The sequence below is a fragment of the Euleptes europaea genome, chromosome 1, assembly GCF_029931775.1.
Source record: "Euleptes europaea isolate rEulEur1 chromosome 1, rEulEur1.hap1, whole genome shotgun sequence".
Lineage (NCBI taxonomy): Eukaryota > Metazoa > Chordata > Lepidosauria > Squamata > Sphaerodactylidae > Euleptes > Euleptes europaea.
This window is the reverse complement of record NC_079312.1, coordinates 54535447-54560580: the sequence shown is the minus strand read 5'-3', so window position 1 is coordinate 54560580 and position 25134 is coordinate 54535447. Positions and strand designations below refer to the sequence as shown.

At 42.5% G+C, this 25134-nt stretch overlaps 1 protein-coding gene across 1 annotated transcript in view; it reads right to left on the bottom strand.

Moving 5' to 3' along the window:
- UROC1 (urocanate hydratase 1) overlaps positions 1 to 25134 on the bottom strand; it is a 54576-nt gene that overhangs the window by 18993 nt on the left and 10449 nt on the right. Inside the window, exons 4-14 of the mRNA XM_056846907.1 lie at positions 24365 to 24424; positions 20837 to 20965; positions 19422 to 19483; positions 18947 to 19013; positions 16837 to 16980; positions 12834 to 12922; positions 11921 to 11983; positions 11121 to 11300; positions 5924 to 6021; positions 3779 to 3851; positions 1697 to 1818 (exon numbers count right to left, since the gene is read on the bottom strand). Coding sequence (XP_056702885.1) covers positions 1697 to 1818; positions 3779 to 3851; positions 5924 to 6021; positions 11121 to 11300; positions 11921 to 11983; positions 12834 to 12922; positions 16837 to 16980; positions 18947 to 19013; positions 19422 to 19483; positions 20837 to 20965; positions 24365 to 24424 — 1087 coding nt within the window. The remainder of the gene's footprint in view (positions 1 to 1696; positions 1819 to 3778; positions 3852 to 5923; positions 6022 to 11120; positions 11301 to 11920; positions 11984 to 12833; positions 12923 to 16836; positions 16981 to 18946; positions 19014 to 19421; positions 19484 to 20836; positions 20966 to 24364; positions 24425 to 25134) is intronic.

Below are 25134 nucleotides of genomic sequence, written 5' to 3'. Positions count from 1 at the left end.
GGCCTGTATCCCTTTGAATGGTGGGAAATGCAAGGCAAGTATTTCCTGGGCTGGATGTCATACCTTCAGGGAGAATAAGGGGCTCCTGTTTATTACAGTGTTTTTGTGGTGGACTACTGTGGATCTTCACTCCAGATTAAGCCCTTTTGGTGTCAAGCTGTTTCCAACTGCCCAAATCAAAAGCAGTCAGAGGCAAGCCCCTATGGTATTCAGTACCAAAGACAGGCACTCCTTTTTAATCAAGTAAAGGTCCATATGTCACTAATAACATGTTCACACCTGTTCTGTCAACAAAACCAGATTTGAAGTCTAACAAGCAGCCCACACAAAACCAATATTCCTTTACAGTCAAACCAATCAAGAGAAGTCTAGATTAGATTTTTTTAAAAGCAAAGGAATAATAATAATAAAAAAAACTCATGGGGAAACAATGTTGTTCAATCTTAAAGTGTGGCAACATGGAGGATATGAATTATATTTCCAATATGTGTTTCAGAATATGATCTAAGTAACAGTGCAGCCTTAAGTACAGATACACCTTTCTAAGTGCATGGAGGTTAATGGGCTTAAAAGTGTATCGTTCTGTTCAGGTTTGCAATGTATATTATTCCACCACCACCCATTCTTCCAAGGAGCTCAGGATAGTATAGCTTTTTATACATGTTATCCTCAAAAAAATTCTGAAAGTTAGGTCAGACTTCATAGTTGACTTGGTGTGGGGAGATCTGTGTTCAAATCCCAAGTCCAGTATTCTATCCACTATACTTCAATAGTCTTTAATTAAACCCATGCCAAGAAGCAGAGGCTGCAGTTAGACATTTCAGTGACCCCAAAGATATATATGGTAGGCAGGCCCAGTTGGTAGACATAATGCAGAGAATGTGAAATCTCAAATGTAGAAGACTGGGAAATTTTCTTTGTGTGGAATGATCCAGCGAAGACAAGAGTGTGGTGATCACTCATTGGAAAGAAACAATGATCTGCAAGTATCCCAGAATTATCCATGACCCACGTTCATCCAGGACTATCAACAGCATGGGGCCAATGGATACTCCGGCCCCACCTGGTTCACCTCATCTAACAATTGTTTTAAAAAGAGGCTTTCAATTTGTGACATGAAAGCCTCCACTAAAAATAAAAAATGTTTTAACAATGGATGACCTAAGGCCAGTCGCATTCTCTCAGCCTAATTTAACGTATTCTTTTGAGGATAACATGGGGATAACTGTGTACACTTCCCTGAGCTTCTTGGAGGAAGGATGGATGGATGGATGGATGGATGCATGGATGGATGGATGGATGGACGGGTGAATAGATGGATGGACTTATCAATATCACCCTTAGTATGTTTTTGTCCTGAAAACAAAATCCCTCTTTTGTATGTATGCCATGGCACAAAGTGAGTAAAGGCTGATTATTTCTTTAAATAAAGTACTTTAGAAGTAGGCAAAAGTTTCTGGAAGTGATTGGTTGTGTTCACCTTATAAATTTCTGACTTTAACAATTTGTAAAAATTAAAATGCACACAGACACATGAACTTGGCAATAGGGCTTCAGAAGCTCTTTATGAGGAACTCCTGGATTTTCCATTCATTCCTTTGAAATCCCACTTGGAAATACAGCAACCCTACCCAGCAAGGAAGGCTAGCTATGTCCCTGCATTCATGTAACGTTTGGAAATGAAATCATGCCCCACCTTCCTGAAGCACAGCATCTTCAAGTACTAATTTGGCAATACCATCGGTGATTGCCAAGTCTTCTGGGTTGCCCGAGGTACAAACCCACCGAAATGGACCGAATCCCAAAGAAAAAATGTCACTGGGAAGAGAATATGCTTAATGATTAGAAGATAGTTCAAATTCCTGCCATATTTATCCTGGCAGCTAGCAATGCTTTTCTTTCATTAACTGAAGATGGAAGAATTTCAAACATTTCAAACATACTAATCCAAACGCAAGTCTCTTTGTTTCAGAATTTAAACAAGGCTTTACAAACAGGCATAAGCCGATGTGCATGTATAATCATAACCCACACCTGCCACAAACATGTTCTGAAAGAAGACCAAGGGTTTAATCAGAGCAAGGTTATTTTATGATTCAACTACAGTCACCCACGGAGGGCATCCAGGTACGGTCCCAGGCTGCTTGGAGACAGAGTGCCAGTTCTATCCTGCTCTCCTTTGCCTTTAGGCTCTGGCACTTACCACCTCTGTCCTCAAGAGGCAAACACAAGAGAATGGTGGGAGAGGCCAGGTGTGTGAAGCTGGAGTGCATACCAGAGACCTTTGCACCAAAGCAAAGGATTTGGGGGCAGACGCTTGCTTTTTGTGTGCTGCTATCAGATGTGTGGAGTTTGGAGACTTGCCCAGGTGTCCTCTGTGTGATTCCAGAAGACTCTGAGCACTCTCCAACGTTGGGCAGGGCAGTAGCCAGATCAAAAGCAACAGAGACAGGGGGAGAGAGAGAGGGGGGAGAGAGAGAGAGAGAGAGAGGGGGGGAGAGAGAGAGAGAGAGAGAGAGAGAGAGAGAGAGAGAGAGAGAGAGAGAGAGAGAGAGAGAGAGAGAGAGAGAGAGAGAGAGAGAGAGAGAGAGAGAGAGAGAGACCATTTCTGAACCACCGCATTTAACACAATGGACTTTAGTGTGCATTTTAAGTAGTGGGTCCTGGTCTTCTCCAGGCTGCCTCTTCTATCACTACTCCATAGCACCACTGCTCTAGAGGAGATGAATGGTGGTGGTCACTTAGGGTTGCCAACCTCCAGGTACTAGCTGGAGATCTCCTGCTATTACAACTGATCTCCAGCCGATAGAGATCAGTTCACCTGGAGAAAATGGCAGCTTTGGCAATTGAACTGTATGGCATTGAAGTCCCTCCCCTACCCAAACCCCGCCCTCCTCAGGCTCCACCCCAAACACATCCCTCCGGTGGCGAAGAGGGACCTGGCAACCCTATGGTCACTGGAGGCATCTGTAGAATCAAATGGCATCCTCAAGGGATGCTTGGTCTGTCGGGCACTACCTGCCAAACCCTGCATGCCTAGTCAAGGGCACCCTAAAGTTGCTGTGTTACGGTCACCCTAGCTTTTCATACCAATCCTAATCACATTTACGGTCGTTAGCAGCAACAGATATCAGTGGATCTGTCTCCGACATACATGTGTTTTAAGTCCACAACCTTTGGAAATCATTCTGGGTTTGTTAAGACACTACCTTTCTGAATCACTGGTTTGATGATGCAGCATGCAACGAGAACTTCAGGAAATACCAAAAACAAAGTCAGGGTGTTGTTTTTACTTTGGGGATGTTCCTATCATTGTCAAGTATTTTATGGCTAACTTGAATTCATGGACTATCTTCTCTCAAATGCCCAAGACAGATGTGGAACAGTTGGCCTGTTGTGTTTCACCTCTTATAGCTGATTCTCATAATAATTTCCTATGATCAGATTGGCTTTCATATATCTCCTTCATGCCTGCATACGTATATGTACCTGTATGAATGAAAGATAGGCATGACTGGCTTCCCAAAAGATATGATAACTGCTACAGTCTAGAATTCAGTAAATAATGCACAGGCTTTCTTATGAATTAATTATTCATTTAAGCATCTGAGCACATATGGATAAACAGAAGTGATTAGAAAAAAGTCACTTCAGACTTGGCAGCTCACTCAGTAGCTCCTTCCTTCCTTTCCCAATTCCCTTCCAAAGCACAAGCACAAAAGGTCATATTTTTTAAATGCAACATTTGCTGCTCCATGTTCCACTTTCCCCTGCTTACCCCATTATGTGTTGAACATAAGATGGATATCGGAATTCTCCTTTGTTGGCTCCTTCTTTCCCAACATCAGCACCTTCAAAAGAACTCTAGTTATTTAGTAAGAAAGAAAGCCCTCTTTTATCCATACCATTCAACCTATCTATCAAAATTTTAGCAATAGCTGTACAGGAGCAACATAACATTCAGGGAACTAAATATCAAGAAAATACCACAAAAACACATATGATGTAGTATTTACTATACAGGAAGCAAATAAATTGGTACATAATTTTATTAAAATACTGGAATATTTTTTGGGGGGTATTTCAGGTTATAAGATAAATAATACCAAATCAATCCTGTTAGGTATAGAATTGACAGGAGAAGCCAAAAATGTATTACAGGTATTATGGGCTCATCGTGGAGAACAGACATCAGATATCTGGGCATGCTAATTTCAAATAATCTTGATTCTATGATGCAACAGAATCTTAACCCAATACTTTAAAAGGCAGAAAATAATTTAGATAATTGGAATAAGTATAAAATATCTTGGCTGGGGTGAATGTGGGGTGAATGTGGAATGCACTGCCTCGGAGGGTAGTGGAGTCCCCGTCTTTGGAGGTCTTTAAGCAGAGGTTGGGTGGCCATCTGTCGGGAGCACTTTGATTGTGGGATCCTGCATGGCAGGGGGTTGGACTCGATGGCCCTTGTGGTCTCTTCCAACCTTGTGTGATTTTTTTGATTTTTTGTGTCAGAATGTCTTTCTGTTATAATGAAACTCCCATTGCTGGTTGACGGTTCCATTTTAGACAGAATTCAACCTATGTTCAATAAATTCATATGGGAGAATTTTTTTTAAAAATCGGTAATCAGGCACTTTAACAGACAAGGGCAAATAGTGAGTTGGCTGCCCCTAAGATTATGAGATATTACTGTCCCACAAGACTGATGGCACTCACTAGCTGGTTTAAGAGGTACCAAACCAAAGTAGTCTGCAAAATTGAACAACTGACTTGCAATCTTTAAAGCACTAACAGTGCAATCCTAAGGACACTTTCCTTGGAGTAAACCCCATTGAATAGACCTGAGTAGGATTCTAAGTAGACCTGTTTAGGATTGCTCTCTAGATGATATTCTAGGAATCAAGTGCTGTGGGATCTCAGGGTGGCTCTTTTAAGTATTTTCCCCAGCCAGAATACATTTAAAAAATGAAACATATATTAAAAACTTACTTATAGCAGTGAGACTACTAATGGCAAAAGCCTGGAAAAGTTTCCCAGAATAGAGACATGGACCCATAACATATGGTATATCATGCTTATAGAAAAAATCTTATCATATAAGAAAATTTGGGGAGGGAAAAGCTGTGCATAGGAAAATATTATTGAGACTTGGTGCCTTTTGTTGTGTATTGGAATAGAATTAAACCCTACAACAATGTGAAACAGATTGTTTTAAATTATATTTGAACCATTTCCCCATCGATGATCACAATTTCTTTCCCTTAAGGATAATGAATTACCAGTTGTGGATATTATTATAAGTAATAATTTGTTGATGGCTTGTATCTTTAATATTTGTAGAATGATGTTTTGTATTAAGAAGGGTTGATCTATGTATTTGTCATATGGGATGGGTCTTTTTTAAAAGGATGACACATTTGTTGTTTCTTTTTGTGTACAATAAAAAATTAAAAGAAAGAATATCCATAAATATCAAGGTTGATTGCATTCTTCTGTACATGTCTGCGGACTATTAAATTTTCCATGCCCAAAGAGATTGAGAACAAGCTTTACTCCATTCTTACACTGGATTAGGCACTTTAAAGCAGCATCAACCTTTGGATTGCCTAGCTCTGTGGTGACTGAGAATGAGGTGTGGGGAGAAATTGAAACCAGTTAACAAATAACAAAATTCTAGCACAAAAAACACTCTAAAATGGGAATCAATATGAAACCCACATATGGCTTCCCTTGAGCGTGCTGTTGTTTTACACCACATGAGAGTTCTACTCGCTTTATTCCTGCACAGAGAACAGCCAACCTTCCATGTAAGAACTTTGTAAATATGAAACAACCCTTACCCAGAAGTGGATTATCTGGGGTTCCCAACCAAATGTAAGTTTTATCTAATCTGTGCACCAAAACAAATTTATCTACTCACCAGCTCTCTGAGCTTCTAGAAGAAAAGCATTTCCATAATCCCAAAAAAACATTCCTTGATCAGACAGTTTGTTGATAGCAGCCACTTGTCTTCTCAGACTAAAGACAAAAAGGTACACAATGAATTTGAACACCATCTGTCAATTTACATGCAGTAAAAAACGATGTGATCACTAACACATCCAGTGTATCCTAAAACATGAGGGATAGGGTTGCCAACCTCCAGGTGGTGGTTGGTGATCTCCCGCTATTACAACTGATCTCCAGCCAATAGAGATCAGTTCACCTGGAGAAAATTGCTGCTTTGGCAATTGGACTCTATGGCATTGAAGTCCCTCCCCTCTCCAAACCCTGCCCTCCGCAGGCTCCACCCCCAAAATGTCCAGGTATTTCCCAACCCAGAGCAGGCAACCCTAATGAGAGACTAGGATGATGTGAGAAGGAAGGAGTTTGAACACAGAAAGATCTTGGTGGGGTGCGGGAAATGTGGCTTCAGATTAAAGCTCAGACAAATGTTTTCCAGATCCCCAAAGCTTTTTTTCTTCACACCTGTTCATGGATCAGTTGCTGCTTTGGTTGAGGCAAAGACAGCTAATTCAGAATGATTTTCTTCTTATAATAATAGCAGGTTCAAAACCTACTGAATAAATATTACCCTCATGCAAAATTAGTTTGCTTTAAAATATTGTCGAAGGCTTTCACGGTCAGAGTTCATTGGTTCTCGTAGGTTATCCGGGCTGTGTAACCGTGGTCTTGGTATTTTCTTTCCTGACGTTTCGCCAGCAGCTGTGGCCGGCATCTTCAGAGGAGTAACACCTCAGTGCCGGCCACAGCTGCTGGCGAAACGTCAGGAAAGAAAATACCAAGATCACGGTTACACAGCCCGGATAACCTACGAGAACCAATTAGTTTGCTTTTTCTCAGTGACACAATCATACAGCCAGCTATGATTGGCTATGAGGTAAAATCATGTTGCCCCTGACCTGGCTGGCCCAGGCTAGTCCGATCTCATCAGATCTCGGAAGCTAAGCAGGGTCAGTGCTGGTTAGTATTGGGATGGGAGACCACCAAAGAACTCCAGGGTTGTGATGCAGAGGCAGGTAATGGCAAACCACCTGTGAACATCTCTTCCCTTGAAAACCCTATGGGGTCAACTCGCCATAAGTCGGCTACAACTTAATGGCACTTTCCACCATCACCATGTTGGCCCACAACATATCCCCCCAGACCCATGTCTTTTTTGCAACCTGAGATCCTCTGACATTCCAAAGTCAGAGGTGCTAATGAAATACATCCATGCTGATATCAAGGCAGGGTCCCTCAATTAGGCAGGTGTTTCTCCCAGCACTTTCAAAAGGAAATAGTTTAGCTGCCTGCATGCTGCAGAAGAGCATTAATCAAGGTTCTTTTGTGTGACCCTCCAAAGCTCTTCATACCCATGGCCATGAGCAATGACCCAGGATTGCACAATAATAACTGAAGATTTCAGAGTCTCCCTCGCAATACAGACTTCCCTGATAATTCAATCATAAGCCCAGGAAAAGCCATCAACCCATCCCTGGCCATTGTCAGCATGTTGGAATCACACCTGCTTTACTAATTAAATCATACGCAACCAGACCCATATCCCAGTCCCCATTGCATCACCCTGGTATTCTTTCTTTATAATGGAAGATTTGGACTGTACTATGACAGCTCAGATCCAGACCCTCGCACCAATGAGATCTTGGATCCTAACGTTGCACCAATCACAGTGCAACCCAAATTCCCCCAGTGGGCAGCCAGATCCTGCACTTTAAGTCCAATGCCATCACAGATACTAATTCTACACCAAATTTAGCCAATAGCAGTGCTTCTCCTATTTGTGTTCAGGTAAGTTCAGGTACATAAGAAGGGAAGGTCAAGCTCTCCATTTTCATTGTTGGTTTTGCTCTTGATCCTTCTTCCACGACCACAAACACTAAAACCACTGGACAAACAGAGTATGTTCTTTTCCCCCATTCTGCTTCCCTTCCCAGATTAGACCCTCCATGTTTTCCTACATGCTCCTGCCTCTTAGCTTCTCCACTGCCTGTTCTCAGTCAGTTGGCACTAATGGCAGATGGCTTTCTCATAGCATCTACCAACTGGCTTATTCCTACCATCCTTTCCTGTTTATCCCACTGCATCTTCCAGTCCCTTTTGGGAGTGGGTGGGGCTGGAGGGCAACCCTTCACCTCTTTCGGTTTGGTTTCTCTGAACTAATCACATAGAAGGTACACAATTTGGGTTAAAACTAACTTTAATGGGGCATTTAGCTTAAAATAATACAACTGTACACTAGAATTATACAGCATGCATGGTTTTTATTGTATTGCCATGCATAAATTACTGCTGTACTATTGTCACTGAATAGTTCAGTCTTGCTATCTTTTACAACTACTATTCTTCTCCCTATCTTTACTGTATCAGATAGGATAATAAAGTTACTTGCTGGTTAAAAATCTATCTCCCATCTTTTCTTCGCTAAGAGATTTATTGTGCTATGTTGGGAACTGTAAATACAACAGACTCAAGTCATCTCTTTTTACCCTGGATCTTTGTACTGGTTCTTCATGTGTAGGGAACACTCTTCATGTGACACCCCTGTTACATAGACCGAGTTGGATAACAATTATTGTTAACTAGAAAGAAGGAAATGATTTGAAGAAACAATGTTGACATGAATAGAAGCTCCCAACACAATTTCTACCTTAATGCCAAATGCAGGGGAGGGGGCTAACTGGATGTAGGTGGGGGCATTTTGAATGTGCACCAGAGAGGATCACTTACCTTCTGCACCCCCTGCTACCAAATCATCCCCCCAAAAAAAATCTTCCCCAAAAGGGAAATGTTTTTTGCAGAGGAAACCCCCCACCCAAAAAAAATTATCTCCCTGTTTTGGCTCAGCTTTAGTTTAAATCATTGTTCAGGATGAAATGAAACATTACTCCTGATTTCTGCTGAAAGTGGAATCATTCCCACATAATATAAAGTAATACTAAATGCATTATGTCATCCCATCATCAATAGGGTTGCCAACTGCCAGGTAGTAGCAGGAGATCTCCAGCCGATAAGAGATCAGTTCCCCTGGATAAAAATGGCTGCTTTGGCAATTGGACTCCATGGCATTGAAGTCCGTCCCCTTCCCAAACCCCGCCCTCATCAGGCTCTGCCCTAAAAATCTCCCGCCGGTGGCGAAGAGGGACCTGGCAACCCTAATTATCAAATAGCAACCCTCCCATAGCTCTATTGCTCTGAGTTGTTTGTGGAGAGGGAAAGATTTGCAACACAGTGATATCATATGATGCATGGTGTATTACTGATGGTTACCAGGACTGGGGAACAGCAAAAAGGAGAGTGGGGGGGCTGCTAGTTTCACTGGCAGCCATTTGCGCGCTATAATGTCTAGTTCAGGCTTCAGCTAGGAAACAAACTGGGGGTGTCCTTGGGCTGTCTCTCAGGTTAACTCATCTTACATTGTTGTTGCAAAGAGATGAAGATATCATGTACACTGTATGGATGGAAAAGAAATCTCATAAATAAATGAAAATATCGATACGTGAGTATCATTTTCTTTTCCCAAGCGGAAGCCTCAAGTGACTTATTGAAACTTGAAACAGTGACGAAGAACCGTTTATTTAAAGCAGCGGTTCCCAAACTTTTTGAGTCATGGAGCATTTTTCAGGAGAGAAATTCATCACGGAGCACTAATTTTCACCTAGCACCTATATACTAAACCGAATGACAGTAGTATTTTTCTTTCCAATCTCTTCCTGGAGCACTAGGAGATGTTTTGCTCCAAGCGCTCCGTGGAGCAGTTTGGGAACCGCTGATTTAAAGAATCCTCCTGTAATGTATAGAGCAGGAAGAACGGGGTTCACTTTGAAAAGCAAAAGTGAGGGGATCTGAGCATTCGCCCTTCATGGGCCTCCCTGCAGTCCAACACTCAAAATCCTTTTTTTGCCCAGCTGGACTCTGATAATAAAACTGAGCCCTGTTGGGAGAAAAATACTCGGACTGCCATAGGAGGGGAGCAAGTTCCGCTTGCATCCCCCTCACACCCTTTCGTTCTTTAAACCAGACTCTCCCCTCACGCTTTGTACACAATTGAGGCAGGCTCAAGAATAACCAAATGGGTCTGCTGCGGTCACTGGTTTGAGCCACAGAGTATCAATTGATACGAGCAGCTCCTGACTCCCAGACCATCGTTTCAGAAACGGAGACGTAACAGGAGCAAGCTGCAGGAAGAGAACCATTACTGCTAATCTAATTCTGAAATTCCTAGTTCCGGTGATTATGGGATGGAAAAGTGAACAACTGGCTACAGTTCAAAAGCAACAGAGCTGGGTCACTTAACATTTGCAGTGTTCTCAGAAATAAAAAAAACCCAGCCATTTGTTGATTTGGTTTTAAAACAGAAACAGAAGAAAATAAGGACTTTTCTGTTACTCCCTTCAGCAAAGATATTTTTGCTTCCAGCTGCAGTACTTCTTTTATCGTTTATTTTTCTCACAAAGACTTGTCTTCATCTGCTAGCTCACCAAACCTTATTGCATGCAAGGTTTTCAAGGCAAGAGACTTCAGAGGTGATTTGCTATTGAATGCCTCTATGTAATGACCCTGGTATTCCTTGGTGGTCCCCCATCCAAATACTGACCAGGGCCAACCCTGCTTAGCTTCCAGGATCTGACCAGATCAGGCTAGCCTAGCCTATCCAGGTCAGGACATAATTTCTTACTTATGTAATTATTATCAACATCATATAAAAATGGGGGTGGACTGACTGACTCTTGATTCTAGAGCTTTCTTTCAGCTTTATGTAGAGACAGCGGCAGTTTAAAGGATCAGTTTAAAGGATCAGGTAGCAGGTGATGTGAAAGACTTCTGCCTGAGAGATCCTGGAGAGTGGCTGCCAGACAGTAGACAACACTGATCTTGATAGACCAACACTCTGACTCAGTAGAGGGCAGATTTCATGTGTCTATGTTGCTTAATGCAGAGATATATAACTTCAGATTGCGTTCACCAGAATATAGTCCAGATTCTGATTTTATTAATCCCATTCCAAAACTAGCCTCCTATCCCACACCCCAATTTAAAAATAAAGTCAACTGGGACAAAATGTCGTTCAGCCTACAAATGTCTTGCGACAAAACCGGTGAAAATTATTGTAGTACCTTTCTTGCACAAGGACTTTGAATGCCTCTGCATTGCTGGCCATGAGCTGGTTAGCTTCTTTAAAGTTCAGCTGTGCTGGGTAGTATCCTCCATTGAATGGATTGTGGCAAGATGTTTGATCAGATCCCAAATCAACTAGCAGATCTCCGGTCTTATTGAATTCATCAACAAGTCTCTCCCTGCCCATAGAAAAAGAGGAAGTTGACAACTGTAGGTCAGTTAGCTTGATTTCGATATGGAAAATGTTTATAAACCGGTGGAGGAAAATGGGCATAAGCTCATTAGCCAAGATGCATTTGCTAAGAACAAGCTATCGGGAATGATTTTAGTGGCACATGCTTCACTCTCCCACTGAAATTAATGATTGATTAAAAATGATTAATTTTGGCTGGATCAGGTAAAGCAAAACACAGTGATCCTTTACCTCACCACCAGGCTCTGTGAAGTTCGACATGGAAGAGCCGTTTAATTTGGAAGAAGGCTCCTCAGGCTGGAAGAAGGCTTCAATGGTAAGTTGCAGGCCAGAATCTTTTGTTGGATAATTAGCTTAGTTATTGAAGGAAAAAATTAAGTGGGCATCATGGTTCACTAGCATTTGACACAATGGTATTTCTCTCTCTCTCTCTCTCTCTCTCTCTCTCTCTCTCTCACACACACACACACACACACACACACACACAAGAGAATCACAGGCTAGAAGAGATGCTACAAGGTCCGTACACAATGCGTTGAACTTCATAGTAATTCTTTATTAGTACGTCGTCGTCAAGAAGATCACAGATCAGTTTCATTTACTTACCAAAGATCTACCACATTCCCATGATATCCCATACTGAGAGCCTTTTTATCCTTCCTGGCTTTTCTGTGCAAAGTGAGAAGAAACTAAATTTTAAAATGTGTGTCTCAGTAGTCTTAGCAGATAAGATAGTTTTTGCTCAAAATATTTTTTTTGATAAACTCTTTCAGCAACTGACAATTTCTGTAAGTGGCTTCACTGTAACAGCACACTTGCAGCCCACACTTGAGCCTTTCCTGACATCTTGTTCTTTTCCACTCTCATTTTGCAATCTCCTCCTCAACCTCTGACCTCTTTGCCTGCCATGCCTCTTTTGAGATCATTGGCTGATCTTCTCTGATGTCATCATCATCAGACTTTATTCGCAGTCATAGACCATCAAGTCTCCAAACAAATCTAAGTTAAATACATACATACATAGGGAATAATAATATAATATAATATAAATAATAAAATGTAGCAGAAATTAAAACTCGGGTCTCTGTTGTCATAATTGAGTATTCAGGCATAGCTGTTACAGCATCTCTACTGTAGTTATCATTGATTTAGCAGGCTGGTCAAACCCTTGGCATCAGCAGAGCTAAGGAGACTTTGAAGATCTTAGGCAAGTTATTTACACCAAGCGAAAAGTAGCTGATTGTGTGAGTATTTGTCGGGTAGGTCCAACTACTTCTCATATTCCACTGGAAGACAATTGTAAAAGAATCATATTGGCTTGTTTCTTGCTTATGAACTGGATTAAACCAAGGTGCAAAATCATAGTTTGTGGGGAGGGAGCAAAATGTAATTTGTCCAAATGTCTACATTTGTCCAAATGCCTACAATCCTCCACATTGCAGAAAAGCTTCCAAAAACATTTTAGTGGGGTTTGGAATTAATTAGTGAAAAACTGAGGAACGGGTTTCTTGATTAGTACCTGAGCCGAACAATGCAGTAATCCAGACTGTCGGTGATTTCCATGAGCCATCCTTGCTGGTAACGTTTTAAGAGTGCAGCTTCATCAACCTGAAAGATTGCACACACTCACAAAAATGCACTGACTGCTGAATTTTAGAATATTTTGCCCTAGTTATAAATAGCTAGTTAGTGATAAGACTGACCAATGCTGTGTTGATCTGAGTTCTAGCTTGGAACAGGTCATTCATAGCTACAAATTATTACACTGTAAGATTCCTAGCAGAGAAAATTATCTTTCCTCCCCACAAACCAGCATTCTAAACCATGGTTTAGCCTCAGTTTAGAATCTGATTTGTTAAGGAAGAAACAAGTGCCAGTGTGCCCAGATGTCTGCATTCAGACATCATAGCAAATTGGAGTTTGATTGATTCCTAACCCAAAGCTTTTAGTTGTGCTCCATGTGCAACAGGAGGAGGGAGGAAAGGAGAAGGAGGAGGAAATGTGTAGGCATGACAAAGAAGCCACATTTATGACCGTAACAAACAAAAAGAGGTTTGTTGTAATGTCTATTTGAGGTTGTATCAAAGATGTTGAATGTTTCTGACAGGAAGCAGAGCAAGTTTGGTATCCTTTGTACCCAAGGGAGGAAATCAGGGAAGGGTTTCCTAATACTTTCATGGATTTTAATGTTTTTATGAATATTAAAATCCCAGACATTGTCCTTAAATAAGCTGCTTGAATATTACTAGGAAGTTGGCACAGAAAAACCAATTTTGAATGCATTAGTCATATGTAAGCCAATCTCAGATATACGAATGGCAGATATTAGAACAAATTCATTTAGAAATGATTTCATCCTAGGCAGAAGAATAGGGAGAGGTCATGTGAAGGAGCATAAGGTAAAATGAAAATGTCTGCTTCTTACAACTATGCAGAAGTGAAATTACCTCATATGAAGAATGCAAGAGTTTCATATTTTCCTTACTGGTTTTGAGCCAAGATCTCTGCATAGTGAAAAACCATTGGTTACAGGACTGAGAGACATGGGGTCCAATACTCTACTCATTAAGTTTACTGTGAGGTAGGGCTGTCAATTTGGTTCGGCCCGAACTGAAAATCAGCCGAATTTCCCTTGATTCGGCGGTTTTTAGTTTGGGAGGAACCGAACTCAAAACTGGCGGGCAACCGGGGGGGCCGAATTCAGCGAGTTCGGGAGTTCGCGAATAAATTCGGCCAATTCGGGGCCGTCAGTAAGCAGCATAACCTTCAGTAAGCAGCATTCTCCTCCCCCGGCCAATCGGTGGCCAAGCTGGGTCTCCTTCTGGCCAATCAGTCAGGATTGAGTACTGGAGGAATCAGCTGATGTGCGGCCGGCCGGGGAAAGAGATAGAGAGAGGGAAATCCTCATGTGTGTGTGAGGGGGTGCTTGTGCACATTCGCTCCTTTCCGTGGCTGCAGGGGGCGCATTTTTGGGGGTACAGACCCCAAACTTTCAGGGGATATTCAGACAAGTTTTCTTAAGAGACCACCCAAGCTTTGTACACATTGGGTCAGGGGGTCCTGAGATATGGGCTCCCCCCCTTTTTCTTTCCATGGCTGCAGAGGGCGCATTTTTGGGTGTGCCGACCCCAAACTTTCAGCGGGGCATCAGACAAGGCTTCTTAAGATACCCCAAGTTTTGTAAACATTGGGTCAGGGAGTCCCGAGATATGGGCTCCACCCCTTTTTCCTCTCCCCCTTTTCCATTTTCGTGGCTGCAGGGGGCGCTTTTTTGGGGGTGCAGCCCCCAAACTTTTATCATAGTTTCAGACAATCCCTCTTAAGAGACCACCCAAGTTTTGTAAAGATGGGTTCAGTGGGGGCTGAAATATCGGCTCCCCCCTTTTCTCTTTCCGTGGCTGCAGGGGGCGCATTTTTGGGTGTGCCGACCCCAAACTTTCAGCGGAGCTTCAGACAAGGCTTTTTAAGAGACCACCCAAGTTTTGTAAACATTGGGTCAGGGGCCCCCGAGATATGGGCTTTCCCCTTTTCCCTATTGGGATGAATGGATCACCCTCGAGAGATGCATACATATGGATCTTATATTGGATACAAATGGAATCATATTGGATTACCCAGCCTCCCAGCCCCTCCTGCTGGAACAGAAGACAGCCACAGTAAGACCCCTTTGGGGGCTTTAATTTATAATTTTTCTTTTCTGTGTGTGTGTGTGGGGGGAAAGCAGAGTCTGTGTGTGTGTGTGGGAAGGGAGCAGTTTCTGTGGGTGGGGGGGAAGCCAAAGGGGGCTTTTGCCGGTTCTGCCTGGGGTGTGTGTTCCCGCTCCAGTCTCTCTCTCCCTGGTTTGAGGGGGGGCTTCATTTTTATTCTTCAGGTTTTTCCTCATTCATAAGATCAGTTAGGTTATTTTGATGCTTGCTCAAAACTGGTTTTCAAATGGTGACTTAAAGAATGCATCTGCCTGGTCCCAAGTCCAATGCAAAAGGAGAAATTCCACCCCCTCCTGCTCATTATGCATAGCTAGCTGCCTCTGTCCCTTTCCATGGTATGCAAACTCCCAGGTGTCAGGTGTTGCTTTGCACTGTTGCAAAGGTGTTGCATTGCGTGCTTGTGTTGCTTTGCAGTTGTATTGTTTTGCAAAATTCTTCACACTTGCCCCGCCCTTTGCATGTTTGCAAAGGTGTTGCTTTTCAGTTGTGTTGCTTTGCAAAGTTCTTAGCACCTGCCCCGCCCTTGCTCTCATCAGCTGTTTGTCGGGGCTGGGAGCTTTGTGCCTGGGCGGCAAGCTCTGCTGAGAGATGCACATTAAGGGTGGGGGGGACCCCTTTCAGGGCTCATATCTCAGCCCCCCCTGACCCAATCTTTACAAAACTTGGGGAGTCTTTCAATATATGTCCTTGGAAGCTCTGTTGAAAGTTTGGGACCTCTAAGCCCAAAAATGCCCCCCCCCCGAGCCGCGGAAAGGCGCGCTTGTGTTTTTAATGGCTTTATTCGGCCGAATTTTTTTTTCCGAACTTTGAATTCCTGCCGAATTGAACGGATCCGAAGTGGGGGAGTTCGGACTTCGTTACGTACCGAACCCACAAGGGCCAAATTCGGCCGAATCCGAACTGTACTGAATTTTTTTTTTTTGACAGCCCTATTGTGAGGCCTCTGGCAGGTCACAGGGATGCTGGAGAACTCACTACACACCTGACTCAGCTCCTTGGAGGAAATTTAAAGTACTATACAAATGTGATTAAATAAGTACAAAATATCACACATTTGGACTAGCTATGACCAGCCCAATCCCCTTGAGGAATACAGATACAGGTCTGTTGAATCTTTCCAATTCTATATCTTTGTAATTCACTGAACCCACTGCCCTGAAAGTGAACTTGAAACTCTATAAAATTCACCCAGTGATTCTATAATGCGATTATCTTACTGTAGCATCATGATTGGAGACATCTTACCCTATTTTTCAACTATGATAGAAAGCACCTGGTAAACCATCAGAAAACCAGTGTGCCCAAAATGTATTTTTATGAGATATGCTGGTGCTTTTGGTATGGTCCTTTAGGATACGACTAGAAATGCAGAAAGCAGTTCTGGGGGTGAGGTAACTTGTACCATGTTGCAAGGGGCTTTAATATTCTAAGAAGAGCTATTGTTAGAAGGGAATTCAGCAGTGGAAAACCAACAGGAAAAAGGGATTGCTAATAAAGCCTGAATTCTCCCTGGAAGCTAAAATGACTAAATTTAGGCTATTGTACTTTGGTCACATCACATCATGAGAAGATAAGACTCCCTGGAAAAGACAATAATGCTAGGAAAAGTTGCAGGCTGTAGTAAAAGAGGAAGACCCAACATGAGATGGATTGACTCAATCAAGGAAGCCACAACCGTCAGTTTTGCAAGACCTGAGCAAAGCAGTTAACAATAGGATGTTTTGGAGGTCATTAATAGGGTTGCCATAAGTTGGAAGTGACTTGATAGCATATAACACACACACAAGCGAAGTAATACAATATAAGCAGTTTTACCTCAGCAATAATTCCAACACAGCCAGCGATGACTGCAGCCTTTGCTTGAGCTCCACTCATTCCTCCAAGACCTGATGTAACAAACACTTTCCCAGACAGGTTCTCAACTCCTAAGTAGCGACGACCTGCATTGAGCACTGTTAGCTGAAGCACACAACAGAAGAGGGCCGTTACCAGTCCTTTCCCCATACCCTTCCAATGACAATATTTTTGTCACATCTGCATTTCAAATAATCACAATGCAAAAGCCATCACATAATGCCTTCAAGGACTATTCGGTTTCTGGATTTGTAACAACTTGTAAATCAGGGAGTCTCTACAGCAAGGGTCCCCAACCCTTTTGAGCCCGAGGGCTACTTTGGAATTTTGATAGAGGGTGGTGGGTGCAACTACAAAACGGCTGACACCGGAAGTATAGTCAACCACCCAATGTCAGGTAGTGATGTTCTGCATAATTCTAATAGTAACCGACATTTGAGGCAGAAGTTCTGCTTAACAGGGTGCCTTTTTAAATGAACATATTGTTTTAAAATATTTTCTTGCATACTAGGGTTGCCAACCGCCAGGTACTAGCTGGAGATCTCCTGCTATAACAACTGATCTCCAGCTGATAGAGATCAATTCCCCTGGAGAAAATGGCCACTTTGGCAATTGGACTCTATGGCACTGAAGCCCCTCCCCAAACCCCACCTTCCTCAGGCTCTGCCTTCAAAACCTCCTGCCGGTGGCCAAGAGGGACCTGGCATCCCTATTGCATATATACAGTTTACCTTCAGTCACACAGTGAAGATCCTTATGCTGTGGTGGCAGCTGCTGCTGAAGCAATGTTTTCTTGAGACTACACAGCCAATCAGATCTGTAATGGCCTATCGAAAGCCTTGCTAAGCAAAAAGGCCCACCTGGTCCTGCTCACTTTCTAAAAACACTAGTTTGTCACCAGGAAAGGTGTGAGAGGGTACCATGGCAGCCGTGAGCACAACATTGGGGACCCCTGCTCTATAGCAATAGTTTGCCAAAGCTTCTCCTTTTTTTGTTCAAAGCACAGAGTTCCAGTTTGTATAGCAAAAAATAATCTTCAGGACCCATGAAAGGAGTGTGGAAGCAGCTTCCCAAAGATACTCCCCACCACTTCTGTATATGTGGCAGAAATCTACCTTGTCCAAGAAAGATTCTGCCTTTTCACATACACCCTCTTCCCAATTATAGTGAGTGGAGCCCATCAGCTGCTAGACCAATCAAGGAAAGAGACAAAATGGTATTTGGCCTTAACCTGGGAGACCTGTTCACATACCTTCTTGTGAGGATAAAACAGAGGAGAGGAGAAAGATAGAGGCCTCACTCTCCCTGTGCATTTCCGTGCATTTTGCCTGTGTTTTCCAGATGCTGTTTTAGCCAGAATCTGGAAAATGCAGGCAAAACGCACGGAAATGCACGGAGAGAGCGAGACAACCTCTGATGGTTGGAAAAGGCATGCATAATCAAAAGGCAGCCCCGAAGCAGTTGGCGAGGGTGACCGCAGGGAAACATCCCTGCATAAAAGGTCATAAACTGCTTTTGGTCGCCATTGGGGGAAAGACCAGTGTATGTGTGTGTGTGGGGTGGAGGGGTTATAAATGAAGTAAATAAAGATAAAATTACCTGTGCATGGCTCTACATGGCCAGAAGGATCCCATTTAAATTTAGTCAGAGTCTTCTATGCGTGCAAGGTCAGCATATCAAGAATCCATGGCTCTGGTTCACAGTGCAGTTGATGCCGCACACAGACTTTAATGGCAGAATTTACATATGACACTGATCAACTCGGGATGCCCCCATTCTGATTACATTCACATGATGCAGAAGCACAGTGGAATTGCCTGCCCCAGAGAGGCTGCCTGAGAGGAGGAAAGGAACCCCATGCATCTTTCAGAGACAGCAAGTACCCTCCTGTGTTCTTGAGGGATTTGGGCTCACAAAAGCCTTTAATTGTTTAACGACTCCCCCTATACAGGCAGCTCTCTTGCAGCGTACAGAGTGAAAACTGCTGGTTTAGCTATAAAAATAATCTCTCATAATATTATGAGTCAGTGGGTCAGATCTGCAGCTTGAAAAGCATGGCGCCTTTGCTCACCACAGTTCCATGGACTATTCCCTGTGGTCCAATGTAGCAGTAGCTGCCTGCTGTCATCTGTCCATACCTGTCAATAACAATGGACACAACACAGTGTTCTTACTCATCTCTGCATAATACTATATGAAAACAAGAAATTTCCACTCCATCATCTTACAGGTACAAAGTTCCCCATTTAATTGTATGCTATGGCACATTTCTGTATTTGCACCACAGAGCCTTTTAGTCTGTGGGTATATACATACATCCCTACTCATAGCCTGAGAGGGTCCTGCCTCTCTAACATAAGCTGTCCAAAAATTCCAGACTTCTGAAGACAAATAAATCCTTGCAAATTATTTAAGAAAAGTAACTCAGCTTTGTGCAAATTGAGTTTTTCCAATAGCAAAGAACTAATGGCCTAAATCCAGGTCCCATGCTAATAGCAGAAAGCAAGTCCTAGCAGCTTACTGAAGAATTATCAAAGACAACTCACATCGTGACCCCCATTGCAAACAGTTTCTCATATTCATCTCTGGAGGAATAGTTAGGAATGACCTACACAAAGAAAGAGTAAAATAAAAGCAGTGATGAGAGGCTGTGGGAGAAGAAAGGAGAAAGATCTGCTTTGGAATGGATGTCCCCTCCACACACATACACCATCAAGCTATATCCAGTCAACCTTGCTCATATTTACATTGTGAGAGATCCCATGGGAGGAGCAAGGGAGATCCAACATTATATGTTGTAATTAAAGGAAATATAGTGTGGCCCTGTTATATTCATGATGCTCCAAGAATATCAGAATCTAATGACCAGATAATTATTATAATCTGTCTCTCCTCTTTCTTCTCAAGCAATAAGTAAATTATGACAGAAGACAAGGATGCCTTTGGCTCAATAACATGAAGACCCCATGGATGCAAGTATGATCATGTAGGGTTGCCAACATCCAGGTGGGGCCTGGAGACCTCCCAGCGTTACAACTAGGGTGGCAACCAGAGGGAGCTTGATGGCTGGGACATGGGTGGGTTCAGGGCATCATGTGTGCCATGACGTCACTTCCAGGAAAAACTGGAAGTGACATGATGTCACTCTAGGAATCGCCAGAAACCCTTTAGCAAAACCATACAATTTCCAGTGATTCCTAGAACTACTTGATGGCACTTCCAGATTTTCTCCAGAAATGATATCACACCACTCACAGCCCTGGCTTTTAAAAAAACAAATTCTTCAGCCACTGCTCAGAGCAGCAGCAGGCAACAAGGGTTACCATGAAATACCTCCGGACACAGTGGGAGCCCTGGAAACCCTGGTGGGTTGACCCCTGACACCTAGTTTCAACTGACTTCCAGACGATAGAGATCAGTTCCCCTGAAGAAAATGGCTGCTTTGGAGCATGGACTGTATGGCGTTATACCCCACTGAGGCCCCTTCTCCTCCACAAACCCTTTCTAGCCCAGGCTGTACCACCAAATCTCCAGGAATTTCCCAAACTGGAGTTGGCAACCTAATGATCAGTGTTTTTGATCTTGTGTCAAAAGCTGGTGTATGTTTTAGTTCAATGTGTGCAGTTGGATTGCCAACCTCCAGGTGGTGAATGGAGATCTCTCGCTATTACAAGTGATCTCCAGGCAACAGAGATCAGTTCACCTGGAAGGTAGACTCTATAGCATTATACCCCACTGAAGTCCCTCCACTCCCCAAACCCCACCCTCCCCAGGCTCCACCCCAAAATCTCCAGGTATTTCCCAACCCAAAGTTGACAACCCTAGTGTGCCGTCAGCATGCTGGAGAACAATAACCAAACCAAATAAAATCTAAGTGCTATGTTTGCCAGAAAGTAGTTCAGAAATGACAACAGATAATAAACAAAAGATGAACAGAGGGTAAAATGATTGTGGTGTTTACCATGCCATTGGTGATGACTAATCGAGGAGCATTCGGATGGCTAGGGAAGAGCCCCAAGGGATGTCCACTGTACATGACTAATGTCTGATCTTCTGTCATCTCAGATAAATAGTGCATCACCAGCCAGAACTGAAGGAGAAAGAAACAAGGGGGGGGGATGCACACCATATTTCCTTCTTATATTGGCCAGCTTTATTATAGGATTTTAAGGGGCAAAGTAGATATGAAGACATCAGCCCTGTGTAGTAGAAAATGGGTTGCAAAAGAATTCTTTTGTAAGTGGGGAAGGGAATTTAAAATAGAGCTTTTACATGCTTTCCCCCTAGAAACTGCTTCTCCCCATGTTTTTCCCCCCAACCTGGTAGGCCTCCGTACAGAACATCAACGTTAGCTGCAATTTTATTCTTTTAAGTATTTTAAGTGGTTTTCCTTAGTAGAAAATGCAAATGCTACTGCAAGTCTAAATATGAGAAGCCTAAATTTGTTCCATGAAAACATTTATCATCCTGCCCTCCATATCCAAATGCAAAAGAGTAATTATTATTATCAACAATACTAATGGCTTTCCCTCCGCACAACAGACAGCTTGTGAGGTAGGTGGGGCTGAGAGAGTTCAGAGAACTGTGACTAGCCCAAGGTCACCCAGCTGGCTTCATGTGGAGGAGTGGGAAAACCAACCCAGTTCACCAGACTGGAGTCCACAACTCTTTAACCACTACTGTACCACACTGAGAGTAGTGCTGTGTTCAATCCTGATGAGGTTTGATTTTTGCTGCACTTTGAAGTGAGTGCTGACTCATCAAAGCTTATGCTGAAATACATTTTGTGAGCCTTTAAAGTACTTCTGGATTTTTAATTTTGCTGCAACAGACTAACATGGATACCCCTCTGGAATTATTGTGAAGTGCCCTGTTTCACCAAAAGCTATCAGAGTCTGCCCCTTGACTCTGGAATAATCTGCCTTCAAAACCCACCCATCCAGCAAGCAAATGAGACGAATTGTTCTCTTGAGCACTTCCACAAAGTCTGATTATTTTTACATCTCTTCTCTTATTCCATTTAAATTGTGGAAGAAAAATGAATGAATATTGATATATCCTAGGATTTTTCAGTATTGATGTAGGCACAAGAGAACCCCAGCTCACCCGCCTACTTTCTGGAATCAGTGGAATCCCTGGCCAATGGGTGTTTATCTGTACCATGTTTGTACTGTGTATTGTTTATTTTATTTATTCACAAAATTTATATCCCACCTTTCTGCCCTCACAAGGGCCACCAAAGCAGCCAGCAATTTAAAATATACATGACCAATCATATATAAAACCATCAAAATCAACACCCTCATTAAATCAAATTGAAAACAGAGTTAAAATATGTACAAAGAACATATGTACATAAAACAGCAATTAAAACATTGCTAAGGAAGGAGGGATCACTAAGGAAATGCTAAATGAAACAAAAAAGTCTTCAGCCACTGGCGGAAGACTGCAACAGAAGGGGACAGACTAATCTCCCTGGAGAGAGTTCAGGAGTGTTGGTGCCACAACCAAAAAGGCCCTTTTCCAGGTTGCCACCCGCCTAATCTCAGAAGGTCAGGTGGGTTCATAAGGGAGTAAGTATATTGCTTGTGTTACCCGTGCAGTAATGTGCATTGAGAATAATCTGTTTGCTTCATATCCAACAAGTGTTGGGGCTTCTTATTGAGAAACGGCAATGAGACAAAGCACAGCAGCCTAGTTTCACTGATTCAAGGATGCTCCCAGCCTTTTGTAAAACTGGAAGGGAAATCTGTCCGTCAGGACAAACACAAACTGATGCCCTTCAGTAACCCTCTTGGAAGAAAGGAAGGGGCAATGCAGATAAGAAACACCAGAAATAATGTTTGGAGTCAGGACTTTGAAACAACAAAACAGTTTTTAAACACAGTCTCTTTTTTCACGACTCATAATGCCAGGAACAAACTGTCCTTGTCACAACCAAATAAAATCATTCATCCAATTGCTATTCTTAAGTAACCAGTGACAAAGAAGTATTGTTCACTGTGCTGTGAAACTCCTGGTAGATATCTGAGTCATATCTAAACAGGACAAGACTACTGGAGCAAAGGAATGGATAGCAAGTTTCCAAATCTTGTGTTGTGTGTTGCTGCGCAATATGTGCCCTGAAGAAAGCTAGGCATGGGACACAAAAGCTCGTACTTAACGTACTTTTAGAAGCACAATGGCTAATTCAAAAAAAGAAAGATGAGAGCGCTCCAGTCTGCCTTGAAACCTGGGACCCCTGCCTTCTATGCTCAGATTTGGAGACGGCCACTGTGTTTTTTTAATGGTGAGCAAAGTGCACCTGCTCAGAAACACACCAATATTCATTATGATAATCATTCCATCTGTTCTAAAGCTGAACTCTATCCATGCCCATAGTGGACATTTAGGTCCCTTTCCTATGGGCTTCTTTGGCTTCTGATACCCCATGGATTTTAAGGCTTCACAGAACACTAAAACAGCAAAAAGACATTGGAGAAAAACAGGTTCTGGAAAACCAGACTGAAGCTTTATTAACTATAAGAGGACAGTGTTTTATCCTTAAGGTGGTGTGAAGCCTTAAAATCAGTTTGCCTTCAGAAGCCAAAGTGGGTTTTACCATTATGGTGTGTGAAACCTTTTAAAAAAACCTGTTTGCCTTCAAAATCCAAAGTGAGTTAAAGAGCTCACGTGAGAAGTACCTTCCCTGCTTGTACGTATTCACTCAATTATAACAGAAACTCCAGACAGTATTGCTGGAATCCTGTTTTGTTCCAGTGTTTTCTGTACTGTTTTTCTACCTGTTTTTGCGGCAATCTTTAAAATTTTAATTTTAAAAATTCCAGTGTCATGACATATGGATAGTCAAAGCACTACTGAATTTCTCAAGATGGCAACTCCTTTAGACTTGTCTCCCTTTCTTCTCCTTCCAGCATAAATGATTTCCAGTTTCTCTCACTGGTAGTATGTCAGCATTCATAATTCAACTGTAAATTATAAACTCTTGTTTTAGGAGATGGGGAGATGTTTTTCACTTTGTAGACAATCAAAGCTACCACTGATTTTAACAAAATTTAATTATATCACTGTTTCATCATGGCACTGTTACTATCACAAACAATAACATTTTTAAAAGTTCCTACCTAGCTACTAAATGAAAATGTGTTCTTAAGACCCTCCCCATTCCCCAACAGAACATAAACTGATAAACATAATTTATTCATAAATGCTTCAAGAGAACCAGTCAGACACAAGATGTCAGGAAGCAGCTTAGTCTGAAAACAAAAAAAGGCAAGAAAATTTTCATGGAGAAGTAGAAACTTTTGCTGAAGCTGATACACTTCTGAGTAACAAGATCTTTCTGCAGAGGACAGATTTTATGGTCAATATAGCTCTATAAGTGCTCTGTGGAGCATCCAAGTCAATTCTATTTGAAGCTGAGTGCAGAAAAGTAATCCTTCACCAACACGGTCAAGATTATACTGTGACATTTGTATCGGCACTGTACCTGTGCCCAATTGTTGAAGACTTGTCCGTTTCCTCCGTAAGTTACAAGTTCTTGGGGAAACTGCAGAAAGCACATTTGTAATTATATTTTAAAAAGTGTCTGCCATTTCAGAACACCACCTTTGTGTAATCTCAGTACTCTTTCTTGAATTCGCAAAATCCACATCACAAAAAGCATTTAATCTCTAATGTAGCTATGGTATATTGTTTTTGGCCATCAAGTAACAGCAACCCCAAGGCAAGAGATGTTCAGAGGTAGTTTGTCATTGCCTGCCTCTGGTGGGCTCCTTTCCCAGTACTATCCAAAGCTGACCCTGCTTAGCCTTCAAGATCAGGCTAGTCAAGGGTATAGCTATATGCTGCATACTCCTGGAACTTCCACTCACACAATAGGGAATTCACAGATTTCTCATTCAAGATTCTGTTCCCCCTGCACTGCATCCCATGCTGTTCTCTTAAGGGTTCCTTAACCAGCAGGAGTAGTTATTTGGTGATATGGGGAACTACATCAGACAATAAGAAGAAACAAATATCTCTTCTGCAAGCAGAATGGAGCTCATGGATCAGTGTATCTGATGGTAATTCCATGGATCAGTGTGTCTGATGGTAAAGCCCGCTACAGAGTTGCCAGCTGTGGCAGTCACCCCACAGTCCCAATCTGGGCTGGCAAGCCCGCTGTGGGCTTGCCAACCGAAGCAGCCACCCCCACCCCCACCCTGGATCTAGGCTGGCGAGTCATAGCCTGGCCCAACCAAGTGAATTTATGTCATA